The 23956-nt window shown below is 41.7% G+C and overlaps 4 protein-coding genes across 5 annotated transcripts in view; 3 read left to right on the top strand and 1 right to left on the bottom strand.

Annotated features, from left to right (window-relative positions):
* The window catches only part of LOC126558309 (protein similar), a 116267-nt gene extending 104363 nt beyond the window's left edge, over positions 1 to 11904 (top strand). For both annotated transcript variants that reach the window (XM_050214304.1, XM_050214303.1), the window contains exons 11-12: positions 11108 to 11219; positions 11306 to 11904. In XM_050214304.1, coding sequence (XP_050070261.1) covers positions 11108 to 11219; positions 11306 to 11904 — 711 coding nt within the window. The remainder of the gene's footprint in view (positions 1 to 11107; positions 11220 to 11305) is intronic.
* LOC126557880 (uncharacterized) overlaps positions 1 to 23956 on the top strand; it is a 237827-nt gene that overhangs the window by 37448 nt on the left and 176423 nt on the right. The gene's annotated exons all lie outside the window — the stretch shown is intronic.
* On the bottom strand, positions 14035 to 15118 carry LOC126558494 (DNA repair protein RAD51 homolog A). Its single transcript, XM_050214518.1, has 2 exons — positions 15032 to 15118; positions 14035 to 14967 (listed from the first exon to the last, which is right to left on the bottom strand). Exons 1-2 carry the CDS (start codon positions 15116 to 15118, stop codon positions 14035 to 14037), a joined length of 1020 nt encoding a protein of 339 aa, XP_050070475.1.
* LOC126557468 (NAD-dependent protein deacetylase sirtuin-2-like) lies at positions 15696 to 18037 on the top strand. Its single transcript, XM_050213257.1, has 4 exons — positions 15696 to 16517; positions 16592 to 16948; positions 17040 to 17419; positions 17507 to 18037. Exons 1-4 carry the CDS (start codon positions 15962 to 15964, stop codon positions 18029 to 18031), a joined length of 1818 nt encoding a protein of 605 aa, XP_050069214.1. The 5' UTR covers positions 15696 to 15961; the 3' UTR covers positions 18032 to 18037.

Genomic DNA, 23956 nt, shown 5'->3' with positions numbered 1-23956 from the left:
GATAGGGTCTGGACAATTGTTGGCAGGTGTACGACAGCAAGGGGGAAACTCGTCCTTATATTCCCTGTAAGGGAACTCGTAACGGAGGAAAAATAAAGCAAAGAAACAAAGTCACGAAAGATATACAACAGCAGATGCTGTTCCAGTATGCACTCTTCATAGTGCGGAGTTCGGGCATCGGACAAGCGTTACCATGCTTCCCATTCGATTTGCGTGTTTGATTTCGTAGTGCAAAAAAAAAACCGTTGTTTCATTTTGGTTATGTTTTCTCGCTTATCTTGTATCTTTCCAATACAATACAGACCCCAAAAATATTGCAAATTACAGAGTAAAACCAAGCAGCAAAAAGATGAAGCATAAAACAACGAAACAATTTTTGTTTTGTTTTGGTTAGTTGTTAAATAAAACACTCGTTTTACTTTGTATTGTTCTCTGGTTATTCATTCTATACGTTTATTTCGCTTAGCAGTGTAAGCTTTTAGATTACGTTACGTTACACTCTATCTTATTTATGATCTGTTTGCTTTCCTTTTGTTATACCTTTAAGTTGTTTATGTTTTGTAATTGTTCAACTTGATTAAAACGCGACCGATAAGGAGGCAACGAAAAAGAGCGAATGAATGATTTGTCAAAGTAGTTTATTATTTCTTGCTAAACATTGATAACAATGAGTGCATATACAGTGCGCACGGTGGCCAGTATCTCGTGCGAGAATGGCATTGAAACCCCCATCTGCTGTCCACGTGAGCGAGCTCGTCTGATTCGAACGTTTGTACGCGTGAGACGGAGATTGAAGCGGCGGGGGGGGGGGGGGATATTTCAGCCGTTTGTTACAATTATTCGTGAGCTCCGAAGGTACAAAAAATAAAATACAAAAGTAAAGCAAATGAACAAAACCCCCGAAACAGCGGTGACAGTACGTGAACAACTTCGAATCGAAACTCGATCGTACAAGTTCGTTTTCGCACGTCGTTTTGCTTCGATTGTTGTACAAAAGAAAATGGTGGAAGCTTTAATTCGAAGTTTTTTGGTGGTGTGCATATACAGTATATTTAATGTAAGAAATTAACAAAACTCGCAATTTTTTTGTTTTTCTATCTTTGTGTAAGAAAGATAATTCGGGCGTTTATATTCTTCTCGCTAAACAAAAATATTTTTCATAGCAACAATGCTACACATACTACTATTGTTGAAGTACGAGGTATGAATATACTCTTTAGCACACATTTTCAAGGAAAGATAACGATTGCTAAAGTTCAGAAGTTTTCTATTTTCCCTGTTTTTGCAACTAATTTAGACTGTGTAAAAAGGGGAATAAATGTGTTGCCATTTCTTTTACGTCTCCGGATGAAAAGCTCTTCTACTGCGCCAACTTCATTGGTTAGTGAGGATAAGACTTTATTCGATAATACTAAGTAAACGCTATGTAATCCATACATGCCCCACATACTGGCGTCGTTCTAGATCGCTGCACATACACAAGCAAGGCATTTGAGAGCGCTAGCCTGTCCTGTTAAATGACTTACCGTATTTGAGAAGCTTACGAATTCCTTACTATGGAATGTGTTTAGTAAAATAATGCTAGAATTAGTGGTTCTAATAAGGTAAACTCCATAAACCATAAACCTTAAAATATGGTTAAGAAAAGTGTAAAGTTTAAAGGAGAATAAATTGCATTGCTAGATGTATGTTCAACTATCTCTGTACAAAAACTATAAACAAAGACGCCTCAGTAAGTCAGGGGAAGATGAGTTTGCGAAGTAATTATCAAAGTAGAATCAGAAGGTAGAGCAGAATATACAAAACGAAGCAGAAAACATCAACATCAAATGTGTAAAACCTAATACCTCAAAAAGATAAATGGCACACAGCAATGAACAAATTTTAAGAAACAAACCGATATACCTCAGATGCATTCAACAAATCAAATCATACTGCAATCGAAACAACATCGTACAACGGAAGTAGTGGAACATGTTAAACGCATCAACCTGTACACGTACGTATCTTTGGTGATCGTTCAATTGATAACCGCTAACAGATCAGTTGAAAAATTGTTTGCCTCTTTGGAAAGGAAGAAGCTGGGAAAGGCAAATGAATGAGGCTCATTATTGCAGTTTTTGTTTCAATACTACCAGGCGCCTCCATCGGTACGCTCTTTCACGGGCACCAGGAGACTCCATCGGTGGCGATAAATCAAAAACACTTGATTCACACGTTTGTTTGAAAAAAAAAAAAACACACCACACAATTTATCACGTGAAGCAGCAACACGCCACTGTGTCGTACGGCGGGCGTAATGAATAACAATGAAAAAGAGAGGCCCATGCACGTGTCATTAGCGATCTCGCATCTTTCTTCACAAACAAAAACCGGTTGAAACAGCCTACGGGGGAGGGAGTAAATGACTAATTGTTCCACACCGCTTATGATACCGATGATCGTTTCTTAGTAATCCGGTGTTTGCTATTTGCTCGTAATGTTCAAATATGGTCGCATTGTTCTCGTGAACACTGCCCCAGAGCTCATTCACATAAGTCCCGCCTTGCAATATCACATTACTTCAGACTTTCTTCTTCATGCATTTGCCGGTGGGTGTGTCTGTCGCTGATCGTACGCCACAATGCCACGTTGCAGTATGTGGCGTTGCAGCAGTTGCCATAATATGGTGAATGGCTTCGGAATGAACCTGAGCGGGAATGGTATTTTTAGTGCCACAGGAACGCACACTTCTTTCCCGTGTTATATAATTAGACGAACGTTCTTCGTCTTGATTGCCTCCGAAATGTGGGTGCCCACAGGCAATAGGCAGCGGGAGACGAATGAGATGATGCACCGTAACTGCGACCTTTGTCGGCGAATATGTGTGGTGGTTGTGTGCATCCACTTCTAGCGTACGATGCATACCACACGACACGCTTCGTATCGTCGCAAAAACTGCGCCGCTAAGTTTGTTTGCCAATTTGCTGCCATGCAACTGGCTGCCGAATGGCGTACTTGGCGTTGAGCAGCGGTGTTCTCTGTGCGTTTATTGAACGATAAATAGATACAGAGACAGGTTTGAATTGATTTTTGAAATACATAAAACGAAACGTACAACGCACTGCCAACAAAATAAGGAAATTAATTACAAACTCATCAATCATAATCTCAAACATCGGAAAACAACGTTACAATAAGCTTTAATCATGATTATGAATGGAAATGTCTTACTACTGTTACTGTAGATGTACGCAACTTAAAATTGTAATCGAAATTAATCAAAAGTAACTAACTAATGGTAGCGAAGAAAAAACAAACTCAACAGAACAACAAATCCTTCACACACAACTAACTACAACCAAAACAAAACAAAAAACCCATGTACTGATCGAAACCGGCCTCTCCGAAACAATAAGAAACGTGAGTGAATTGACACGATTTCAAACAAAGGTACATTTGTTTGATGTAAAGCCTCGTGCACCGACCGTGCGCGCGCTATATTAAATGAATTACATGGAGCTTGTTTCGTAGTGTGTAGGTCTCAAAATACAGCGCTAGATCTGGAGCGATGTCCCGTCTCGTTTAAGTCTCATCTTTGCAGCAGAGTTAGATCACCAGCATTAAAATGTTGTAAACAATTTGTAGCTATAAACGATAGAGTTGCATGCATTGTCACTCTATCACACAACATTTAAGAGGACGCGACGCGTTGAGTGTCGTCCAAAGGCAGACAGGCCAGTTATTATACACCATCATAATGAAGTGATATATTTAAGAGAAAGGTGCACAGCGTAAGCTTTTCCATTTGACATTTGACACTTGAGCTCTGGGTAGATGTAGTAGTGTGTGCACGTTGCTGCATGCGTAGTCGATCGATGCAGCGGAATGATCAGAGCCTTTCAACGTAAAACCTCACGCGATTTACGCAAAGCGCGATCGAAATGTAAAAGTTCAAACTTTGTTCAAACTATTGCTATGTCGGATAGGGCGAATAAGAATTTATAAAGTGGCCGATAAAAGGAACTTGAAATATTTAGAACCGTAGAGCCTGAACCCTTTCAGATTGTTTCATCAGACTGATATTTTAAACGCAGTTTAGTTCTCTCAATCAATTCCCATTGCACGGAGCGCACTAAATCAGGTGTGGTGGAAAGGCAAGCTGTGTGGTTGGTTTGGCCCAAGCATATAACCCATGCGGGCCATAAAAATGACACAATGAAAAACGTAAAGAGACAAGCGATACATAGTTGTTGGTGTTTTAATTGTTGGTATAGGTAATGTGGCGGTAAAATGTATATTGTTAAAGGAAATGTGTGGCAAATAGAGGATAGCTTACGCAAGGAACACTGGTATACACGTGAGAAAGAGAGGCACACCAATGGAAAGTATTGTTGTTTAAATGTTGTTTACACGGAAGCTCGGCTACAAGCTCGAAACAGTCACAGCATAACACCACCACGGGGAAGGAAAATCAAAAGCAACGCGTGGGCGCACTGCTGGTACGGCGGCAGGCCAATTGAAAGTCAAATTATAGGTATTAAAGCAAACTGCGGAGAAGGGATACGTTTTAGTTTAACCTCACACCGTTGGCCGTTGACATATTTTATCCTTGCGTCTCTACATACCTCACTATTAAGTACAAAATCAACTACTGAGTCAGTAACTACAAACTCAAGAAATTCTTCAATTTTGTTGACACTTTCTAAGAGTAATATATATTTATTTCTTTTAAAGTCTTAGTCTTTACAATTGCACTTAAAGAGTTGTTATCAAAACCATCATATTACAAAAAGCAAATACCTCAATCCGTTTACTGTCTGTAAAAGACTTCTTTATTCGATCCACAAACATAACCGTAAATAGAGTCAAAATCAAAAAAACAGAAGGACACCTTTACGAATCTACCACAAGGAAATTAAATAGCACAGAAGTACTAAACAACAACCAAATAAAAAAAAGGTATATTAAAACGCATAACACAAAACTTGTGAAGGTGTGTAAGTGTATGAAAGCATTTAAGCAACAGCAAAACAAAAAAGAACTGATTAGGCAAGTCAAGGCAAAAATTTAGTCAAGAAGAACGCTATTGGACGCGAAAGGTTGTTTTACTTGTTGTATATACGTACGGTGCAAATATTGTTAAAGTCTGTGTACATTTTTTGATGCAACAAAGGGAAAAGTCGTTAATGGAACGCGGCCGAGTGCAATCGTAATTAGTTTAGCGGTGTTAAAGGAAACGGCATTCGAATGGCAAAGATAATCGGTTACGTTTGTGCCATATTTGGCTAACGGTTGGGAGGGTTTTGGATCGTTTTGATCGCGTTTTGGTGGCGGGCAATGAAATGACTTCACAACAATCGAATTAACGTACGACACCTAAAACTCCGTTTGCAAAAAAAAACAATAAATCCGTAGAAAACCACCGAACGAAGACGAATGGCGCGTGTGAACTTTGGATAAGGTAGGAAGATGAAGCGGAAACTTTCGCACACAGCGCTCATTGGAGCAATCGATTGTAATGGAATGGGTGCGACGAATGGTTCGTTAGGTGAATCAGTGAATCTTTCCGTCCCTGGTTAGGTTTTCTAATGCTGAACTGATTTCCTGTTTCTTGTTCATGGCAAATCACGATCCCTCTAGTCGGTTGCCGATACTGTTGTTTATGTTTTTTTGGGAAGCTTTTTGCCATAAAACCATCCCTATCTTCAAACGGATGGTTTTCTTTAGTTTTCTTCGCCATAGCTAAACAACTTCTCCTAACACTCCAGCATGCATGGTAGAACTTCCCTGACAGTCGTAGTATTGTAAGATGCATAATTGATGGTACATCAATTTAGAGTACCGTTCAAATGCGTTTGTTACATCACCCATTTGAGCAAGCGTTATATCAAGCGTACGAAATTTAAATGTCACTATCCGTTTATATCCTAAATCAGGTTAAGAGTTGTGTGCATGCGAAGAACATCAAAATTTACTCTCTAACTCTCTCTCTCTCTTACACAAACACACATACTACATACGGATCATATGAACTGAGTGACGTGAGGCCACCCGCATATAGAGTCCATTATTGGCTCACGATATATAAGACGCCACGATGCAACAACAGCAACAAAATCAGCGCGTGCAAATTATTCCCCAAAAGACTTAAAACAAATAATCATGTACTAGTCAGTAAGAACGAAAAACAAAATGAAAAATACATACATTTGGTGAATATTTTACCCGGTAAACACGAAGAAAAACATTTAAAAGAAAAATACACACTCCCAATGGCAATGGTAAACGTATAAGCAAAAACCCCGTATAAATTGGGCAATAAACGGAAACTAACTTTAAGAAATAAACCACCAACGGTAGCCACCAGCCAGGCACGTGGTAAGCGTAAAATTGCGAATAATCAGAAAACACGAAAGTAAACAAAGGAAGCAAAAAGGAAAAACAAAAAAGAAACATAAAGAAAAAATCTAATAAACTAATCGAAAGGTGAACAAACAAATACAAACAACACGTAAAAAGCAATCGAATGGAGAAGCTAAAAATCCAACCATCAATGAATAAATAAGTAGAAACGTACGAAATTAATAATATCGCTATCTGGAGCATTACATAAATCCACTTACGCTACTCAATCGAACATGTACTATCCTGTTAGAGGTTTGTGCGATAAAAAGGAAATAGAAAACAGTAGACGAGCCAGGTCCAGGTGCAACAACAGCAGGTGTGAAAGAAGAAAAGGGTGAACAGAAAGGAACAGGATATCAAATTATCGTTAAAGAAGGGGAAGGAGGGGGGGAGGGGAGAACACGTTGTGAGGAGTAGTTGACAAGGTGTTGGGGAAATTGCGCACACAGGGACGGAAGAGATGCCGCCTGGTCGGGATGGGGAAGCGATGGGACTGACAGCGTGAAAGAAACCCGGCAAAATAAAACCGAAATCGAAATGATAATTGATCAATTTGTGTCCGAATGGTGTTTTCTTTCTCACTTCCGACTTTGTGGTGCTATTGAGCGATAATTGTTATTCATTTAATTTACATGGTTTTTGTTTCTTTTTTTGTGGGTGAAGATCGTTTCCTTGTTTTGTATAGCAGTACAATCATAATTCTAGCACGCGCACGTGTCGTTCATCTCGCGTCTGTGTGGGTGAACACAAAAAATGTAGGTCATGTAACCAGACACGCGAAATCGAGCCTCCGTCGCACGCGGAATGAGGCCAACGACAATACAATCCATCATCCAGTGCATTAATCCATCACAGCTCGTTGTATTTTCCTCACGACGAATCACGTGATGCTTCGGAAATGGTAGGGCTTCCTAGAACAAATTGTGCCTCCCCTTTATGTGCCCTGTGCCATCTATACAAACATACTTAGCAGATTCCCCCTCACCCCCCCCCCCCCCCCCCCCGCCCTGCGCAGTGACGCTGTTTGCTGTTTGGCTATTTTTTCTCTCCCAAGATTAGATTTTCCCTGTTTGTCGAACAAAAAGATGGTGGACGAAAAATATGATGACGTCAGATATTTGACGTCACGTCACAGCGTAGACACGACGGCTCCATTTGTGCTTAAGCAGATTATGGGGCTTCGACGCACAGCAGTAGCATAGTAAGGTAGGAGGTCAAGCTTGATGAAGACATTTCTAGAGAGTAAGAATATTTTCCAACAAGAATTCTCTCTCTCTCTCTATCTCTCTTATTTGAGGTGGCTCTGTTTTTCGAAAGGAAGCCTCTCTCTCTCTCTCTTCTCAACAAAGTAACACTCAACCAACAGCCAGTGTGAACGAAAAAGTTAGAAAGAGAGTGAAAGTAAGAATTATGTTATGCTCTCTGTTAGCTCCACTGACCTGCGAGCACAAGGTATGTAAGCAATAAGAACATGTTGGTTGCTGGAGGTTTCGGTGAGGAAGGAGAAAACGAAGGAAAGGATGGCCCCCTCCATGCAACGTCTCGAAAGGATGTTGAACTTTGCCACGTGCTTGCCATTATTTGCTTTTTTTTTTACATTTTCATTCCTTCGTCGTTGATGATGAAGGGTAGGGTAGGGCTGCTTTGGAGCGCACATCGTTTTTCACCATGTTGGGGTTTTACATGGGCTGTTAATATGCCTTAATATCGACATCAACTGCTTGGGAGTTGAAGTGCGTGGCTGTTTTTTTTTTTTTTAAATCATAACCAACGTAACCGATGTTGGTATAATAATTGTGTTCTAACTATGTATGAGATCACAAGTCAAAGACACTTTTTCGATAGTTTATGCATACAATTACAATAAGTGATGTGACTTTTGAAAGGAATATGATTTTTAAATCTTCATAATATGCCCAGTTTCGTTTAAAATATTCACTGGCCGAGCAGAAAATCCATTTTTTTTAAATGGTTTTTTTTTTAATCTAGTGTAACGGCTTGGCCGTATTGCTATATTTAAAAACAGTTAAGCGATTGCAAGCTTATTGAGACACTAAAACAAATATGTTGAGCTATTTAGAGAGGGTAAAATAATAGCTGATAAATTGTTATTTATTTTATCTATTTATTTTATTAAAGTGTTACGACACGGTGCCCTACTCTCAGTTCTTTTTGAGCTGATTTTGTACGAATTTCTCAATGAATTTCCTCCTTTTTTATTTTGCTTATCCAGGCATTACTCATATATATGTTTTTATTTTATTTATTATTAAGCATTACCGCACTTGGCCGTATTGTTATAGCTGATATATGTACATACTGTTCATATTTTGAATGGCTGCAGATGGTTACATCCTTATCTCGTAGATCATTTAAAATATTTCATGATCTGAGTCTCCTCTTAATCGCTTAGGCGCTCGAAAAAACTTTGTACAACAGTTGAACAGTCCTTTGGTATGATTTTATCTACCGTTGAAACATTTTCAAACCAAATCAATGTAAATGTCTAGGATAGTTATAGTGACCGCCAATAATATAAGACCACTTTCCTCTTTTCAAAAAGCAGATTTCTATACTTCTTTTAAGTATAACTTTAGAACATTTTGGTGGAATGATCATTAGCAAATTATTGTTTGTGTCCAAAAGTTCATCAATCATTGTGTAATGATTTATTTTTTTTACATTTAATTATGACGGTCCAGGATTGTGTAATAATGATAAGTATAAAGAAATATCGACTAAAAAATTATATTTATTAACATCCTTGACTAATCCTAGAGTTAAAAAATGTAAAGAAGGGATGCCCAAAACTATAAAGAATTTTTTGATGGAATATTAAAAATGATGATGGGTCTCATTTAGTGGTCTTACAGTATTTTGGCCATTTTTTATCAGAATCAAAAAAACGATTTATAACCAGTTTCATGACTTATCCAATGACAGGAACGTGTTCACAAAATGTTTAACTAATTTTTGCGAAAATCTTGGCCGGTTCGTTAAAATTTGACTTCACAATCTCATTTATACCTGATGTGCAATAGCACAGGTAGTTTTATTTTATTGGCGGTGACTGTATGTAGAATAATATTATGTATATTCTTCTTGGCTTTACGACCTACCAGGCCACGCAAGCCATCGGATGGCCTTACTACACTTGTTGATACCACGTAGTTGGATGGTCGGAGAAACGGGGAAACGGTACGAATGGGATTTCCACCCCAGTCCAATCTTGCGAAGGCCGGTGCCCTGCTGTCCGCTGCATGAGTATGACAGTATTGACTTATTCCTGCAGATTAAAGAGAGCTTCTGGTATAAATTTATTACAGGGAAATGATAGGGTGAGGCGAGTCCACTTTAGAGAATAGCACAAGCGAAAAGTAGTGGATTAACCTATGGGCGGAGGAAGCGGCCATCAGGGGCCTCGCCGATAAAGGGTGTACCCCACCGGCTAGAGAATCTCTTGCGATGTAGAATCATTATCAGCAATTTTGCGAATCACCAAAACTAGCTATGAAAGCCGGAACCACCTGTCAAATTTCATTATGTATTGGGTATTTCATATCAATAGTCGAGTATTTCATATTCGCTTGCGCTATTAGCTAATGTTGGCTAGCCGCACCCTATCATTTGCGTTTCCTGTATTTCAACTCTCTAACGGACTAGTATATATCCTGCATTTAAACCGGCGGTCTAATCTAATAATTCCATATCAATTGCATGCGCTTCTATATAAATTTTTACGGATTCTATGTCTTTTTCGTCTGATTCGCTAATGTTTTGGGTGTTTCTGTATGAATGATCGAATGTTTGATATTTACTTGCGCTGTTCTCTATAATAGGCTCGCTGCACCTTATCATTTGTGTTTCGCTGTTTTATATTATATGCTTTTAAACTCTTCAAGTTACAATCCAAAAGGCACTGAATAAGCAAATTCTTCTTGGCGCTTATCCGCACATTTCTAAAGACCAAACTAATAAAAGATTACTTTAACCTTAATAACATTAACATTAACATCGAATATGATAGTTTGGTGACCTTTCGAACTATTGTTTTGGATGAGATTCCCGCAACAATACAGCTTACCTAGGGCACACGATGGCAAGGGCACCTAAATGGAGTAAATAATCGCAATTTAATCGAGATTATTCTCTTAACATGCCAACTAGTTCACTCGAAATGTCTGCTAGCTGTTCGTAGGTAATTAATTTGTTCCAAGAGGGGCTATAATTGTCATGGAACATAAACTAAAATTAATGAGGTACAGTTCTATTTCCCTTCTATATTGTTAAAGTACTTTAAATAATTTTAAAGAAAAATGACAGATAAATGAATCTGGATTGGATCTAGAATCTGGATATTTATATTAAGCGTTACTTATAGAATGTTGATGAAACAAATTCCAGATGTCCTTTTTGGGTCTTATGTGACACTCGTTGCGTTTTAATTTCGCTTACCAATCATGCGATCATCTCCTTTGGTACTACAATCTCGAGAGGATTCGGTCAGCCATTTTTGGCTTCCTTCATTTCAATTTAACTGTATCTGGATAATCAGTCAGACAGTTAGACAGGTCCCTTGGGGATTCAATACGCTCAAAACCGCTCAAAACCACACGGAAGTAGAAAGAAAACATCATTAACACAAATTGCATCAAGTGTTGCACAACATGCATACTGAAACTGATTTTTTTCTGTGTCTCTTTCTCAACATGCACAACAGAAAACTATCCCGCTGACACCACCGGAAGTTTTAATCGAAAATGCTACCGAATTTTCTTCCGATGGCAACGAAATGCAGTGTGACAATGGCACTGGAAACATGCTTTACGGTCGTAAGTACACGCCACTGAAGACTACCAGCCGCTATAAAACCATTCTATCTAACTGAAACATTCCTTTCATGCCTTTTTTCCAACAGTTGGTGATGATGACGACGGTGGTGGTGTGTTGTTCAGCTCAACGAATCCCCTGATCGGTGGTCAACGACCACTAAACGATCCGATCGCTCGGCCGCTCACAATCCAAACCGATTCCATCCTTCCCGGTACGATCGGGAACGACGGTGCTGTACAAGGCAACGCCGGTTCCGATCGCTTCCGGTCGGGCAAATTGTACGCCACCGCTTCAGCTACCTCATCAAACCAGCCGACAACGATCGCCACCCCGATGGACGAATTCTCGATGATCGTTTCGCCGAGTTTGCTGACACCGACCGATATGGAAATTTGGCGCGCCATCCAGCAGGGTCAGCTCGATCCGAAGAAAATAACATCGGTGTACGGTGCTGGTACGACCGGAAGCCACATTCCGAAGTCACTGTCCAGCACACCGACCGCACACCTTTCGGCCGAACTGCTCGGTGGTGATGGTTCGGAAGCAAATCTACTTGCCACACTGGACGGAGATGAGTTTGGCGGACTAGGTGAGCTGGCCGTTAGCAAGGATCGTACCGGTAGCTTCCGAACGATTGCGGCAAACGACGGTGGAGCATTGCATCATCAAGGCATGCTGATTTGATTGCTGGAGACACTTTAAGTTCGTTCGTTTATTTCGTTTTTTTTTTTTTGAGCATTTTATACTTTGTTTTCGAATTTCACATTCGAATCATCTTTTAACCTTAGTTTTGTATTTCTTGGTATACCTTTCTAAGAGTGGTTTTTTTTACTTGTGTATGTTTTAAACCGTTAATCAAGCACGCGACCATCTCCTATCCGAGTTGGTAGTAAACAAATCTCGAAAATGCGTTTTTACTGCATGAAGTCAAGTGGAACAACAACAGGTTTCCGGATAGAAAACAAGCTAAACAGCATAATTTAAACTTCCACAAGGTTTCAAGAAACGAGAATTGCAGGAATAGAAAATGAGCTTAGATAAATGATATCAAGATGAATGCCATCTTCGTAACGTGTAGTAACTTGTGCTTCATTCAACGCTAAGATGTGTCTGCGTGTAATTTGCCTCTTTCTTTCTATATTTCTATATAAATCAATTATGTGAACCTAAGGGGCACATTCAGGTTTATTGTGTAATTTCCCAAATTCCAAAAGTTTTCTCACACAGCAATAGCCCGACCGCAAAGTACCAGAGCGCAATCAAGCACTTTACGGAACTAAATCCACTTAGGCGTAAGAAGATTTCGTTTACCGGGTTGAAATGAGCTATGGTGCGGCCAATATGGTGGAATTATTTTTATATTTTGCAACCGCAACATACAACATAGCATATAAATGACGTGTATTTGTAGCGAACTGGAAGGAGAAGGTAGTGAACGACAGTGAATCAAAGTACAATTTTATATCGATGTAGTGAAAAAATACAAATTAATCAATTATACTACATGTAATAACTGGTAGCCGAAGCGCTGGTTAAGGGAAGGGGGGTCCCTTTTAAGAAGCGCTACATATGTATTTCCAGCTTCAACAACAACCATCTACAGTAATACACCCAGGATAGATTTTTAATTACGTTGCCAACGAACGTTTCTTTGCATTTCTTGAACCAGGCATCTTTCTACTGACCTTCGTTGTATAATGCACACACAAAAAAAGCTACAAATATATGTATACAAAACAAGTTAGTTATAAATGTGTAGATGTAGTAGATAACATGGTGGTAGTAAAATAAAAATTAGATTCTAGTGTTACGTGTTTTTGGCGCAGGTTTTCATATGGATTGCAGTTCAATTAAACTTTCTTTCTTTTTGCATACTGATCATAAAGAGCCGATGAGCTATTATTGTCCTTTCTTTTTTTTTTTAAATTGCAGCAAAACGATTCTGTTAAGCGATTTTGTATGTTTTTACTCTATATTCACAAAGCTATCATATGTAAAAATAGAACTTTTTCAAATGGTATCATATGTATTAGCACTATTCGGAAATAAAGAGCAAATAAAATGTACGTGTTTGGTGCTCTGGTAACTTTGAGTTATATATCACATTATGTAAAACGGATACATAGTATGGAATAAGGATCCAAAATTTTTCAGTGGTATATCTAGACTTGCGTAGGCTAGTAGCGAGACTTCATTTAACCTTTGAATTTGTTACTATTAGCTAACTGATTTATGAGTATAAAATCGACGACGAAGTTACACGAAAGGCAAGGTCTTTCGAATGAAAAGGTGTCTTAATAAGCGAAGTTTTTGGGCGAGGCCTGATGATGAATGGGATCCCCTGTACAACAGGATGTCAAAGACCTCAGATGACGACGCTTCTTCTGAAAGACCCGAGGCCTAATAAACTTCTAACTGATTTTGACTACAAAATTGGCGACGAAGTTACTTGAAAGGCAAGGTCCTTTGAACGATATGGTCCCTTGGTAGGCAGTTTTTGGACGAGGCCTCATGATCACTGGGATCCCCTGGACAACAGGATCTCTTGATAGAGAAGCCTCAATGGACGACGAGATTGGATGGACGACAATGGACTGATAGACATACAACGTGGCTAGTATTTTATATCTCATTTTCTCATCAACCTTGTATAATAGCAAATAAAACCATGTAGAAATACAAAAAAAAAGTACAGTCGTTGTATTACATTTATTAAAATAATTGACTTTTTTCACACATTTCTATAGAACATACACAATTGTGTGTTTTTGCACCTCCAACTTCCTACGACAACATTCCCAACAAAGGCCGGTTCTACTCCTTCACATCGCCAATCCCGTCCGGGTTGATAGCGAACGTGGCTTCCCCCTCGGCCAAGCATGGCGAGTCATAAATTTTACAGATTCTCGCTTCACCCCGACCCTTCCGCAAGTACAACCGGGTGGTAGACGCATGTGCTATTATATTGCCTCCAATCGGTTTCTTCGGATCGGGATTAAACATAGCCGCACCGTCCACCTGAGCCACGACTTGATTCGTGATCAAAACCGCAACCCCAAATTCGTCCGCCATCCGTAACAACATGCGCATGAATTTCGCCAAATGTGTCTGCCGTGCTGCTAGCTCACCCCGTCCGCTGTAATCCGTTCGGAACAGGCTGGTGGCACTGTCCACTATGATAAGTGCGTATCGAGATTCTGCCATCATGGCCGACCCTTGCACCAGCAGTTGCATCTGGTGGTCGGTGTTGTACGCTCTCGCATAGGCCACATTGTCCAACACGTCCGATCCCACCAGTTTATACCGTTCGGCGGTAGCTGCCAGTCGCTCCGGTCGAAACGTTCCCTCCGTGTCGATGTACATACATTTGCCTTCGCCACCGTTCTGACTCACCGGCAGTTGGCATGTGACGGCCAACGTGTGGCACAGTTGTGTTTTGCCGGTGCGAAACTCGCCAAACACCTCGGTGATGCTACCCGTTTCAATGCCACCGCCGAGCAGCTTGTCCAACTCTTTTGATCCCGTAGTAAGTTGGATAATTTCCGATCGCTTCTGGTGATATTCAGTGGCTGTTGTAAAGCCCATCGGTACGTGCTTCGATGCTTCCTGGAGTATTTTGTCAGCCTTCGCTTCGGAAATGCCTTTGATCGCAAGCAAGTGCTTTTTCGGTGTGTAAGCAACCGATTCGACGGTGTGAAAACCGGCCTCGGTAAGCTTTTTGATGTCTCCATTTGTGATTCCATTGCCCTGCCAATGATAAACCGAGTTAAACGACTGTGCGATCGTGTTTTGTGAATCACATGAACCATACCTCTAACTTTCCAATCAGTAACGGTCCATAATCTTCCTCGCTCTCTACCGTTGAAACAGATTGTAAAGACTTTTCTGTTTGATCCATTTTTGTAGGGCCTTGAAGAAACGATTGCCCGGATGTGTTGTTTACTGCCCTTCGTATTTGTTTTGACGATTAGGCGCACTTTTCAACGGCAATGTCTTGACACTTGATAAAGTTGTTTTGTAGAAGAAAGATAAGCAATATTATCTGGAAAAATCTGACGCTATATTGCAACACTACAGCTCGCCGCTAATATTGCGTCCACTGGACAAGGCCATTCGTTGGAAAATCAAACAAAAATTCTAGAATACACATCGTACATGTTTTTACGGGAATTCGGCCTGCTTTGACACATTGACACACGCAATGACAGCTGGAGCCGCTAAAAACTGTAAACAAAGGCGCATTGCGTATTTTTTTGTATTAAATTGAATAAAGATTGTTTTTTAAAGCATTACTCCTCGGATTTAATACTTTGTTACAAAGTTTATGCAATTAATTGATTGGTTAATTGCAAGCAAAAGTCCCAATTCTCTATGAGTCTAGTTCGTTGTTTGTCATCCACGCTACCAACCAAAGACTATCGTACCTAGCATCAAATTTCCGATATGGCAACACTGCCAAATGACAAGCAAAAAGAACGACGAAGAAAGACGAAAATATTCGCTTGGGGTTGACGTTTGCGTTTGGATCGTTTTTGGCACCAATCGAAAAAGTGTTTGCATCCCCACAACCGTGACAAATAAACCATTGTAGCTGGCTGCGAAAACGGTTGTATCTGCATTGGCACACGCCACCAGGAAACACACCGCCGTGTCTGGTGTAATCGAGCAGCTGAGTGCGACCGTCCAAACGCTATCCGAGGGTGTGCGCCGATTCGCGGTCGGTGGCCGTCGCACAGTTGGAATGTCGGAGGAGCGCCCTGCTCCCGCTGCGTCTTCCTCCCCACCACATCACGCACCAATGCTGCATTGTCTCGGTGGGGCGTTCGAGGTGGACGCTGATCCCACTACGAGTCTGCTGACCGCGGCCGCCTCTGCAGCAGTTACGGCCGCTTCATCCACTGTTCCGGCCGCCGGTTCCGCCATCGCAGGTGCATCCGTTGCCCTGACGGAACCAGCGTCGGATCCCACCATCACGCCCCTTGGCCCATCGCCACCGGGCTCCGTCGTGAACGGTGTAGCTGGACCGGATCCGTCCACCGGACTACCCGACTTTCTACCGTACGATGACACGGAAGACGACGACGGCGAAGATTCGATCAGCATCGAACGAATACGCCAGTATCTGTCCGACAAGCTCGGTTTCTATACGGCCGATCGATTGGACGATAAGGATGGTGCGGATGGTGGCGCTAGCCGGAGAGTGCTGGAAACGGTCGACATCGAGGGTGTGCTGAAGCATTGGAAAAATGGAGGCTTTAAAAAGATCGTCACCATGGTCGGTGCTGGTATATCAACCTGTGAGTGTGCATCTGCCCCTGTCGGTAGCAAATTCAGGTCTCTGTAACATTGTTTTCTACTTGTTTCATTTCAGCCGCTGGCATACCGGACTTTCGATCGCCGGATACGGGGCTGTACAACAATCTGATGAAGTACAATCTGCCGTACCCGCAGGCCATCTTCGAGCTAGAGTATCTTTACCGGAATCCGAAACCGTTCTTTACGCTGGCAAAGGAACTGTACCCGGGCACATTCAAACCGACACCGTCACACTACTTCGTGCGGCTGCTAGAGCAGAAGGGTTTGCTGGTACGCCATTACACGCAAAACATCGACACGTTGGAACGCATCGCTGGCATTAGCGAGGAAAAGATCGTCGAAGCACATGGGACGTTCTACACCAACCACTGTCTCCAGTGCAAGACGGCCTATAGTTTGGAGTTTGTGAAGGGTAAGTTGCAAGACAAAAAAAAAACAATTTAGACCTATGAAAAATTAGCAGTTGAAAATAAAACAATTTTTCCTTCCGCAATTGTCCCCAGAAATAATCTTCACCGACGAAGTTCCAACCTGCCCATGCGGAGGTGTCATCAAACCGGACATCGTGTTCTTCGGCGAAGGTTTGCCAGAACGGTTTCACATGCTTCCGCACCAGGATTTTGCCGAATGTGACCTGCTAATCATTATGGGCACGTCGCTTACCGTACAACCGTTCGCATCTCTGGTTGAGTACGCGAATGATTCTTGTGTCCGGCTTTTAATTAACCGGGACAAGGTCGGGTGCAGTAATATCGGTTTCCTGCGCTCGATGATGTTCGGCGAAGGGTTGTGTTTCGATCTGCCCGGCAATCGGCGAGACGTAGCCTGGACGGGTAATTGTGACGATGGATGTTTCTTCTTAGCCGATCAACTTGGTTGGGGTGTACGTGTCGCTTTTGAAGCAATCCTGAACGATACGACCTTTTGTTTTCTTGTTCACAATGTCCTTTTTTTTTTCTTTTTTTTTTAGGATGAACTGCGCAAGCTAATTGAAACGGAGCATGCAAAGATAAAACCTATTCGACCCCTTCCAGTGAACCCGGCTGTAGCACCTTCCGTTGAAGGTACGGACGGGGTGGTAGATATGGAACCGACACCGCTCGCGGACATCGGCCAGCAGCATCAGCCACATCCGATCTTAACCGATGATCAATGTTTGGACGAAAGCGAATGTCTGGTGCAGGAGGATGAACACTTTAACGATATTGCCGACGGTCTTTCGACGCAGGGCGCTGTGGGCTGCCCTGGTGTTGAGGAAAGTGTCCAAGCAATGGCTACCGATTCACATCATGACCATGAGCCGTCACTGCATGCACACCATCATCATCATCATGAACATCATACTTCAGAAGTAAATGATCTTCATCATCATCATCATCACCATAATGCGCATGATCCTCATCAGCAGCACGAAAAGATGGACGAACATCATGACGATGAGGTGGTGTTAGAGCAGCATCCGAAGGCGGCTTTGTCACTGGAAGACAAAACTTAAACCATCCAGACACCAAACGATGCGATGCGATGCCAAGAAACGCGAACACAGGTTTTACCAGCGGAACGAAGCGGAGCACATGTACGGTAAAAAAAACACACACACACACAAATCCCTCTTTCACTAATTCCAATTCCGATTTATATACTACGTTAATTTAATGATCCCGTTCCCAACTTACCCTTGACCGCACCGCACTAAAGAGCTCCTTTCTAAACCACGCAACCATACACATCAGGTCCAGTCCAGAGATTTGAGCTCTGATTACAAACTTTACTATTTGATCAGCCTAAACACACACACACAAACGCTCTTATATAAGGACACATTTACATGTCTTCTTATATTACCCTTTTCAAAGCGTGTATAGTACCTTGTTCTTCTGCTAGTCCTTTCCTTCTATTTTGATTATGAAAATCGATATTTTTTTTGAAAATTTTGAGCCGAAATTAAAATTAAAGACGCAAACAGAGGAGTTATATTAAAACGAATTTTTAGACAACAATTTGTTCATCGTGTTACAGTAGGGGTTATGTTTATACTATATTTTCCCCCCGAGCGAGTCAAATTTTTAAGAATAACCAATAAGCATATACAATGGCAAGGGTCCCAAACGAAGAGCAGAAGGTCAGAGAATATACCGATTTTTGCTGTCGAACAAGAAACAGAACGATGATGGTGGTCAATCTTGCATATTGCATTGCGTTGCATCGATCGCCTTTACCTTTTTTTTTCGCGTTTGCTCTTCACCTCGAGAACAAAAAAAAAACTCGTCAAAACGTTTGCTTTTAGCCAAGAGGAGGACGGTCGGTTGGGTCGGCGTGGGGATTGCTAAATCGACAAATTTAATAGTATAAGAATTATATATTTTTACCCTTCACATCGTAGAAGAATGAGTAAATTAGCAACATAGCACGAAGCTACACGCAGCTAGGGTGCAGCGGGAAGGTTCGAATTTTCACACTAACAAAACGTAGCCAAGTATGTATGGTGTGTGAAAAATCGCATCGCACCAGAAACAGCGCGTGTTGCGCACTGATAATGGACGGACAGAGTCGTAAAAAGGCTAGAGAGTAACGGGAGAAAGTAAACAAAACAAAAATGGGTAAAATGCACCTGTATGTAAATGCATAATAATTTCTGCTAAGAAAAAGCGAATCTGTGAGGTCACAAAAGAGAGTGACGACGGTACGGTACGGTGCAAAACAAACACAAAAGCTGTGCAGAAAGAAAGAAGGTAGGTAGGTAGGGGAGACACCAAGGGATGGACAGACAACACACACACACACACAAAAACGGATTATGGATAATTCAAACAAAATATGGGAAAAAAACAATAGAAAGAAACAAGTAAACAGAATATAACAAATTTTTATTTCTAATGCAGCATCAGCAAATAAAAAAAAAAGCAAACACACACGAGCGCGCGCAGTCCAATTTATGACGCAAATATTTGTAATAAACCCGGGGGCTAATATAAATTGTTCGTTTTGATTTTAGTTCTAGATTTTTGTTGGCCGTTTCTTTTTTTTTTTTTTGTCTGTTACACGTACCAAATAAGCAAAAGGTTCTTCTGTACTTTTATTAGTAAGTTTAGATGAATAAACATTTACTCTTCTGAGGAAAGTACAGAGGCTTTTCTTATTTTTTACGATGGTGCGCAAAACTCATCTAAGAATGTCCTTTTTTTTTTGAGAAACAATTTCATTATCATCTACTCTACTAAGGGGCGGATTTAGCCTTTCGCAGAGGTTCCCTGAGCGGAGTGGAAATTGGAGAAGTGTCCCCTTTGTCACATTGTATCTAAATTTGGTAAGTGTCCGAACGACAAAATCGTATTTTGGCTGTAAAAACTGCTTGGGGACAAGCCAAAAATGTGAAAATAAAATGATTCAAAAATATGTTAACTTTACCATTCCATAAATAGGTGAAGGGGTGGAGGGATCGGGTTGAGGTGTTCTACAAAAAGATGCGCGGGCCAAAGACGCATCCAACGGTAGGTCACTCATCCCGATCGAACGAAAACTGAGCGAATTATCTCTGATTTTCCACGGGAATGCTGGGTTTTTCCTCCATAACTTGGTGAAGGGGTGGAGGGATCGGGTTGAGGTGTTCTACAAAAAGATGCGCGGGCCAAAGACGCATCCAACGGTAGGTCATTCATCCCGATCGGACGAAAACTGAGCTGATTTTCCACCGGAATGCTGGGTTTTTCCTCCATAACTGGGCGAAGGGATGGAGGGATCGGGTTGGGGTGTTCTACAAAAAGATGTGCGGGTCAAAGACGCATCCAACGGTAAGTCATTCATCCCGATCGAACGAAAACTGAGCGAGTTATCGCTGATTTTCCATGGGAATGCTGGGTTTTTCCTCCATAACTAGGTGAAGGGGTGGAGGGATCGGGTTGAGGTGTTCTACAAAAAGATGTGCGGGTCAAAGACGCATCCAACGGTAAGTCATTCATCCCGATCGAACGAAAACTGAGCGAGTTATCGCTGATTTTCCATGGGAATGCTGGGTTTTTCCTCCATAACTGGTTGAAGGGGTGGAAGGATCGGGTTGAGGTGTTCTACAAAAAGATGTGCGGGCCAAAGACGCATCCAACGGTATGCTCTTTATAGTGATCGGTCAAGGGACGACCAAGCTATCGCTGATTTTCCACGGGAATGCTGCAGGCGGAATTTTCCGGGAGTTTGTGGAAAATCTCTCTTAGCCCCCTTCGACTTTAAAAATCACGTTGTGGAGGTATTTCTAAGCGATATTTTAAGGAAGAAACAAAAATGAGATTAAAAATCTTAAAATTGAAGAACAAACTTAAAATGGCACGGAAAAATATTTGTCATCTCGGAAAGAAAAATATTTTTGGCCACTTTTTAAAATTTCCATTTGCTACCTTCTCGGATTCATGCTCTCCTGTTACTCTTGGTCGAATTTTGCCGCATCGAAAATGGCCCGATTTTGGTCGAAAATCTGCCGCCAGGAGCGACTAGTAGTAACAGGAGAGCATGGTTTCGTGGAGGTAGCTCGTGCCGGCCGAAAATTTCCAAATTCAGTTTTAAAATCCAGTCAGTTTTAAATTTAGGTTGGAAATTTTAAGTTTGGAATTCAACTTTAAATTTTGCCTCGGGATTTTAAAACTGATTTTGGATTTTAAGATTGAATTTGGAAATTTTCGGCCGATCCGAGCTACCTCTTCGAATTCATGCTCTCCTGTTACTCCTGGTCCGAAATTTGTGGCAAAAATCCGGAAATTTTTATGCGGCAAAATTCGACCAGGAGTAACAGGAGAGCATGATTCCGAGAAGGTAGCAAATGGAAATTTAAAAAAGTGGCCAAAAATATTTTTCTTTTCGAGATGACAAATATTTTTCCGTGCCATTTTAAGTTTGTTCTTCAATTTTAAGATTTTTAATCTCATTTTTGTTTCTTCCTTAAAATATCGCTTAGAAATACCTCCACAACGTGATTTTTAAAGTCGAAGGGGGCTAAGAGAGATTTTCCGCAAACTCCCGGAAAATTCCGCCTGCAGCATTCCCGTGTAAAATCAGTGATAGCTTGGTCGTCCCTTGACAGATCACTATAAAGAGCATACCGTTGGATGCGTCTTTGACCCGCGCATCTTTTTGTAGAACACCTCAACCCGATTCCTCCACCCCTTCACCCAGTTATGGAGGAAAAACCCAGCATTCCCATGGAAAATCAGCTCAGCTTTCGTCCGATCGGGATGAATGACCTACCGTTGGATGCGTCTTTGATCCGCGCATCTTTTTGTAGAACACCTCAAACCGATCCCGCCACCCCTTCACCTAGTTATGGAGGAAAAACCCAGCATTCCCATGGAAAATCAGCTCAGCTTTCGTCCGATCGGGATGAATGACCTACCGTTGGATGCGTCTTTGATCCGCGCATCTTTTTGTAGAACACCTCAAACCGATCCCGCCACCCCTTCGCCCAGTTATGGAGGAAAAACCCAGCATTCCCATGGAAAATCAGCTATAACTCGCTCAGTTTTCGTCCGATCGGGATGAATGACTTACCGTTGGATGCGTCTTTGACCCGCACATCTTTTTGTAGAACACCCCAACCCGATCCCTCCATCCCTTCGCCCAGTTATGGAGGAAAAACCCAGCATTCCCATGGAAAATCAGCTCAGCTTTCGTCCGATCGGGATGAATGACCTACCGTTGGATGCGTCTTTGATCCGCGCATCTTTTTGTAGAACACCTCAAACCGATCCCGCCACCCCTTCACCTAGTTATGGAGGAAAAACCCAGCATTCCCATGGAAAATCAGCGATAACTCGCTCAGTTTTCGTCCGATCAGGATGAGTGACCTACCGTTGGATGCGTCTTTGATCCGCGCATCTTTTTGTAGAACACCTCAACCCGATCCCTCCCTCCCTTCGCCTAGTTATGGAGGAAAAACCCAGCATTCCCATGGAAAATCAGCTATAACTCGCTCAGTTTTCGTCCGATCGGGATGAATAACTTATTGTTGGATGCGTCTTTGACCCGCACATCTTTTTGTAGAACACCCCAACCCAATCCCTCCATCCCTTCACCCAGTTGTGGAGGAAAAACCTAGCATTCCTGTGGAAAATCTGTTATAACTCGTTCAGTTTTCGTCCGATCGGGATGAATGAGCTTCCGTTGGATGTCTCTTTTAGTCGCGCTTTTCTTTTCGTTGAACACCTCATCCCGATTCCTCCACCTCTTCGCCCAGAACACCTCATCCCGATTCCTCCACCTCTTCGCCCAGTTATTCCACGAAAAAGGGTTTTTCTGTGTAGAAAATCGGCAAAAACTCGTTCATTTTTCATCCGAATGGGGAGTTCAGCATACCAATGGGTGCGTTTTCGTGTCGCGCATCTTTTTTGTAGCATTTCTTACCCCGATCCCCTCTTTTCTTCACCCAGTATTCCGCAAAAAAAAGGGTTTTCCCACTTAGTCTGTGGAAAATCGGTGATAACTCGGTCATTTTTTGTCCGATTGAGGAGTGAAGCATACTGTTCGATGCGTCTTTGGGCAGCGCATCTTTTTGTACAACACTTCAACCCTATCCCTCCACCCCTTCGCCCATTTATTCCACGAAAACAGATTTTCCCGCTTAATCCGTGGAAAATCGGCGACAACTCGCTTATTTTTCGTCCGATTGGGGAGAGCAACATACCGTTGGATGCGTCTTTGGACTGCGCAGCTTTCTGTAGATCCTCCCATCGTCCGTGGAAGGAGTGTTATAGCCATACTGAACCCTTGCAGATCTTCATTGTGCTACCGGGGGCTTATACGAGGCAACTATGGAGGCCGTAGGTGGATCATAGACGAGGCTCGTACTCATTTCATCACTGCTCTGACGGAGAGGGAGGCTGGTCAACCATTCTAAGACTAGAGTAATCAGTCTAGCGAGCGATATTCCCTTGTCCGGATATTTGAATCATTTTGATTAACGTATTTGGCTCCACTTCTAGCAATTTTTACAGTTAAGATACGATTTTAATCTTTTTTAGATCAATGATGAAAACGTGAAATTAGCTAAAAATCCGGTTACATGGGTAGCAAAATACCGACACTTACCAAACTTATGCTCAATGTGATAAAGGGGGCTTCCCCCAATTTCCACTCTGCTTGAAGGGGCCTCCGTGAAAGACAAAATCCGCCACTCCTCGATAGCGATCTGAAGAATATTTTTGCTGTAAAACTCTATTGGAGGACCTTTTCGAATCATTCTGAGGACAGAATAGAAAATCAAAAATGTGTGCATTGAGTTATTCATATTGGATTTATGTGTCACGATTATCGAAAATTGAACATTTATCAAATGTAATCCTTTTGAACTTAACAAACAACATAATGAAACTCGAGTTCCAAGATAAATTAATTGCGAAAGTAGGTCAAAAACAAGAGAATCAAACGGTAGAAGGAAAAA

This window comes from Anopheles maculipalpis, chromosome 2RL (assembly GCF_943734695.1).
Source record: "Anopheles maculipalpis chromosome 2RL, idAnoMacuDA_375_x, whole genome shotgun sequence".
NCBI classification, from domain to species: Eukaryota; Metazoa; Arthropoda; class Insecta; order Diptera; family Culicidae; genus Anopheles; species Anopheles maculipalpis.
Note: the sequence above shows the minus strand (reverse complement) of the source record. Positions and strands in the feature narration are given on the sequence as shown.

Coding starts and splice junctions, on each gene's coding strand:
- LOC126558494 (XM_050214518.1), bottom strand. CDS start 15,118: ATGGATCAAACAGAAAAGTCTTTACAATCTGTTTCAACGGTAGAGAGC. Junction 14,968..15,031: donor TACTGATTGGAAAGTTAGAG/GTATGGTTCATG, acceptor TATCATTGGCAG/GGCAATGGAATCACAAATGG.
- LOC126557468 (XM_050213257.1), top strand. CDS start 15,962: ATGTCGGAGGAGCGCCCTGCTCCCGCTGCGTCTTCCTCCCCACCACAT. Junction 16,518..16,591: donor CGGTGCTGGTATATCAACCT/GTGAGTGTGCAT, acceptor GTTTCATTTCAG/CCGCTGGCATACCGGACTTT. Junction 16,949..17,039: donor TAGTTTGGAGTTTGTGAAGG/GTAAGTTGCAAG, acceptor AATTGTCCCCAG/AAATAATCTTCACCGACGAA.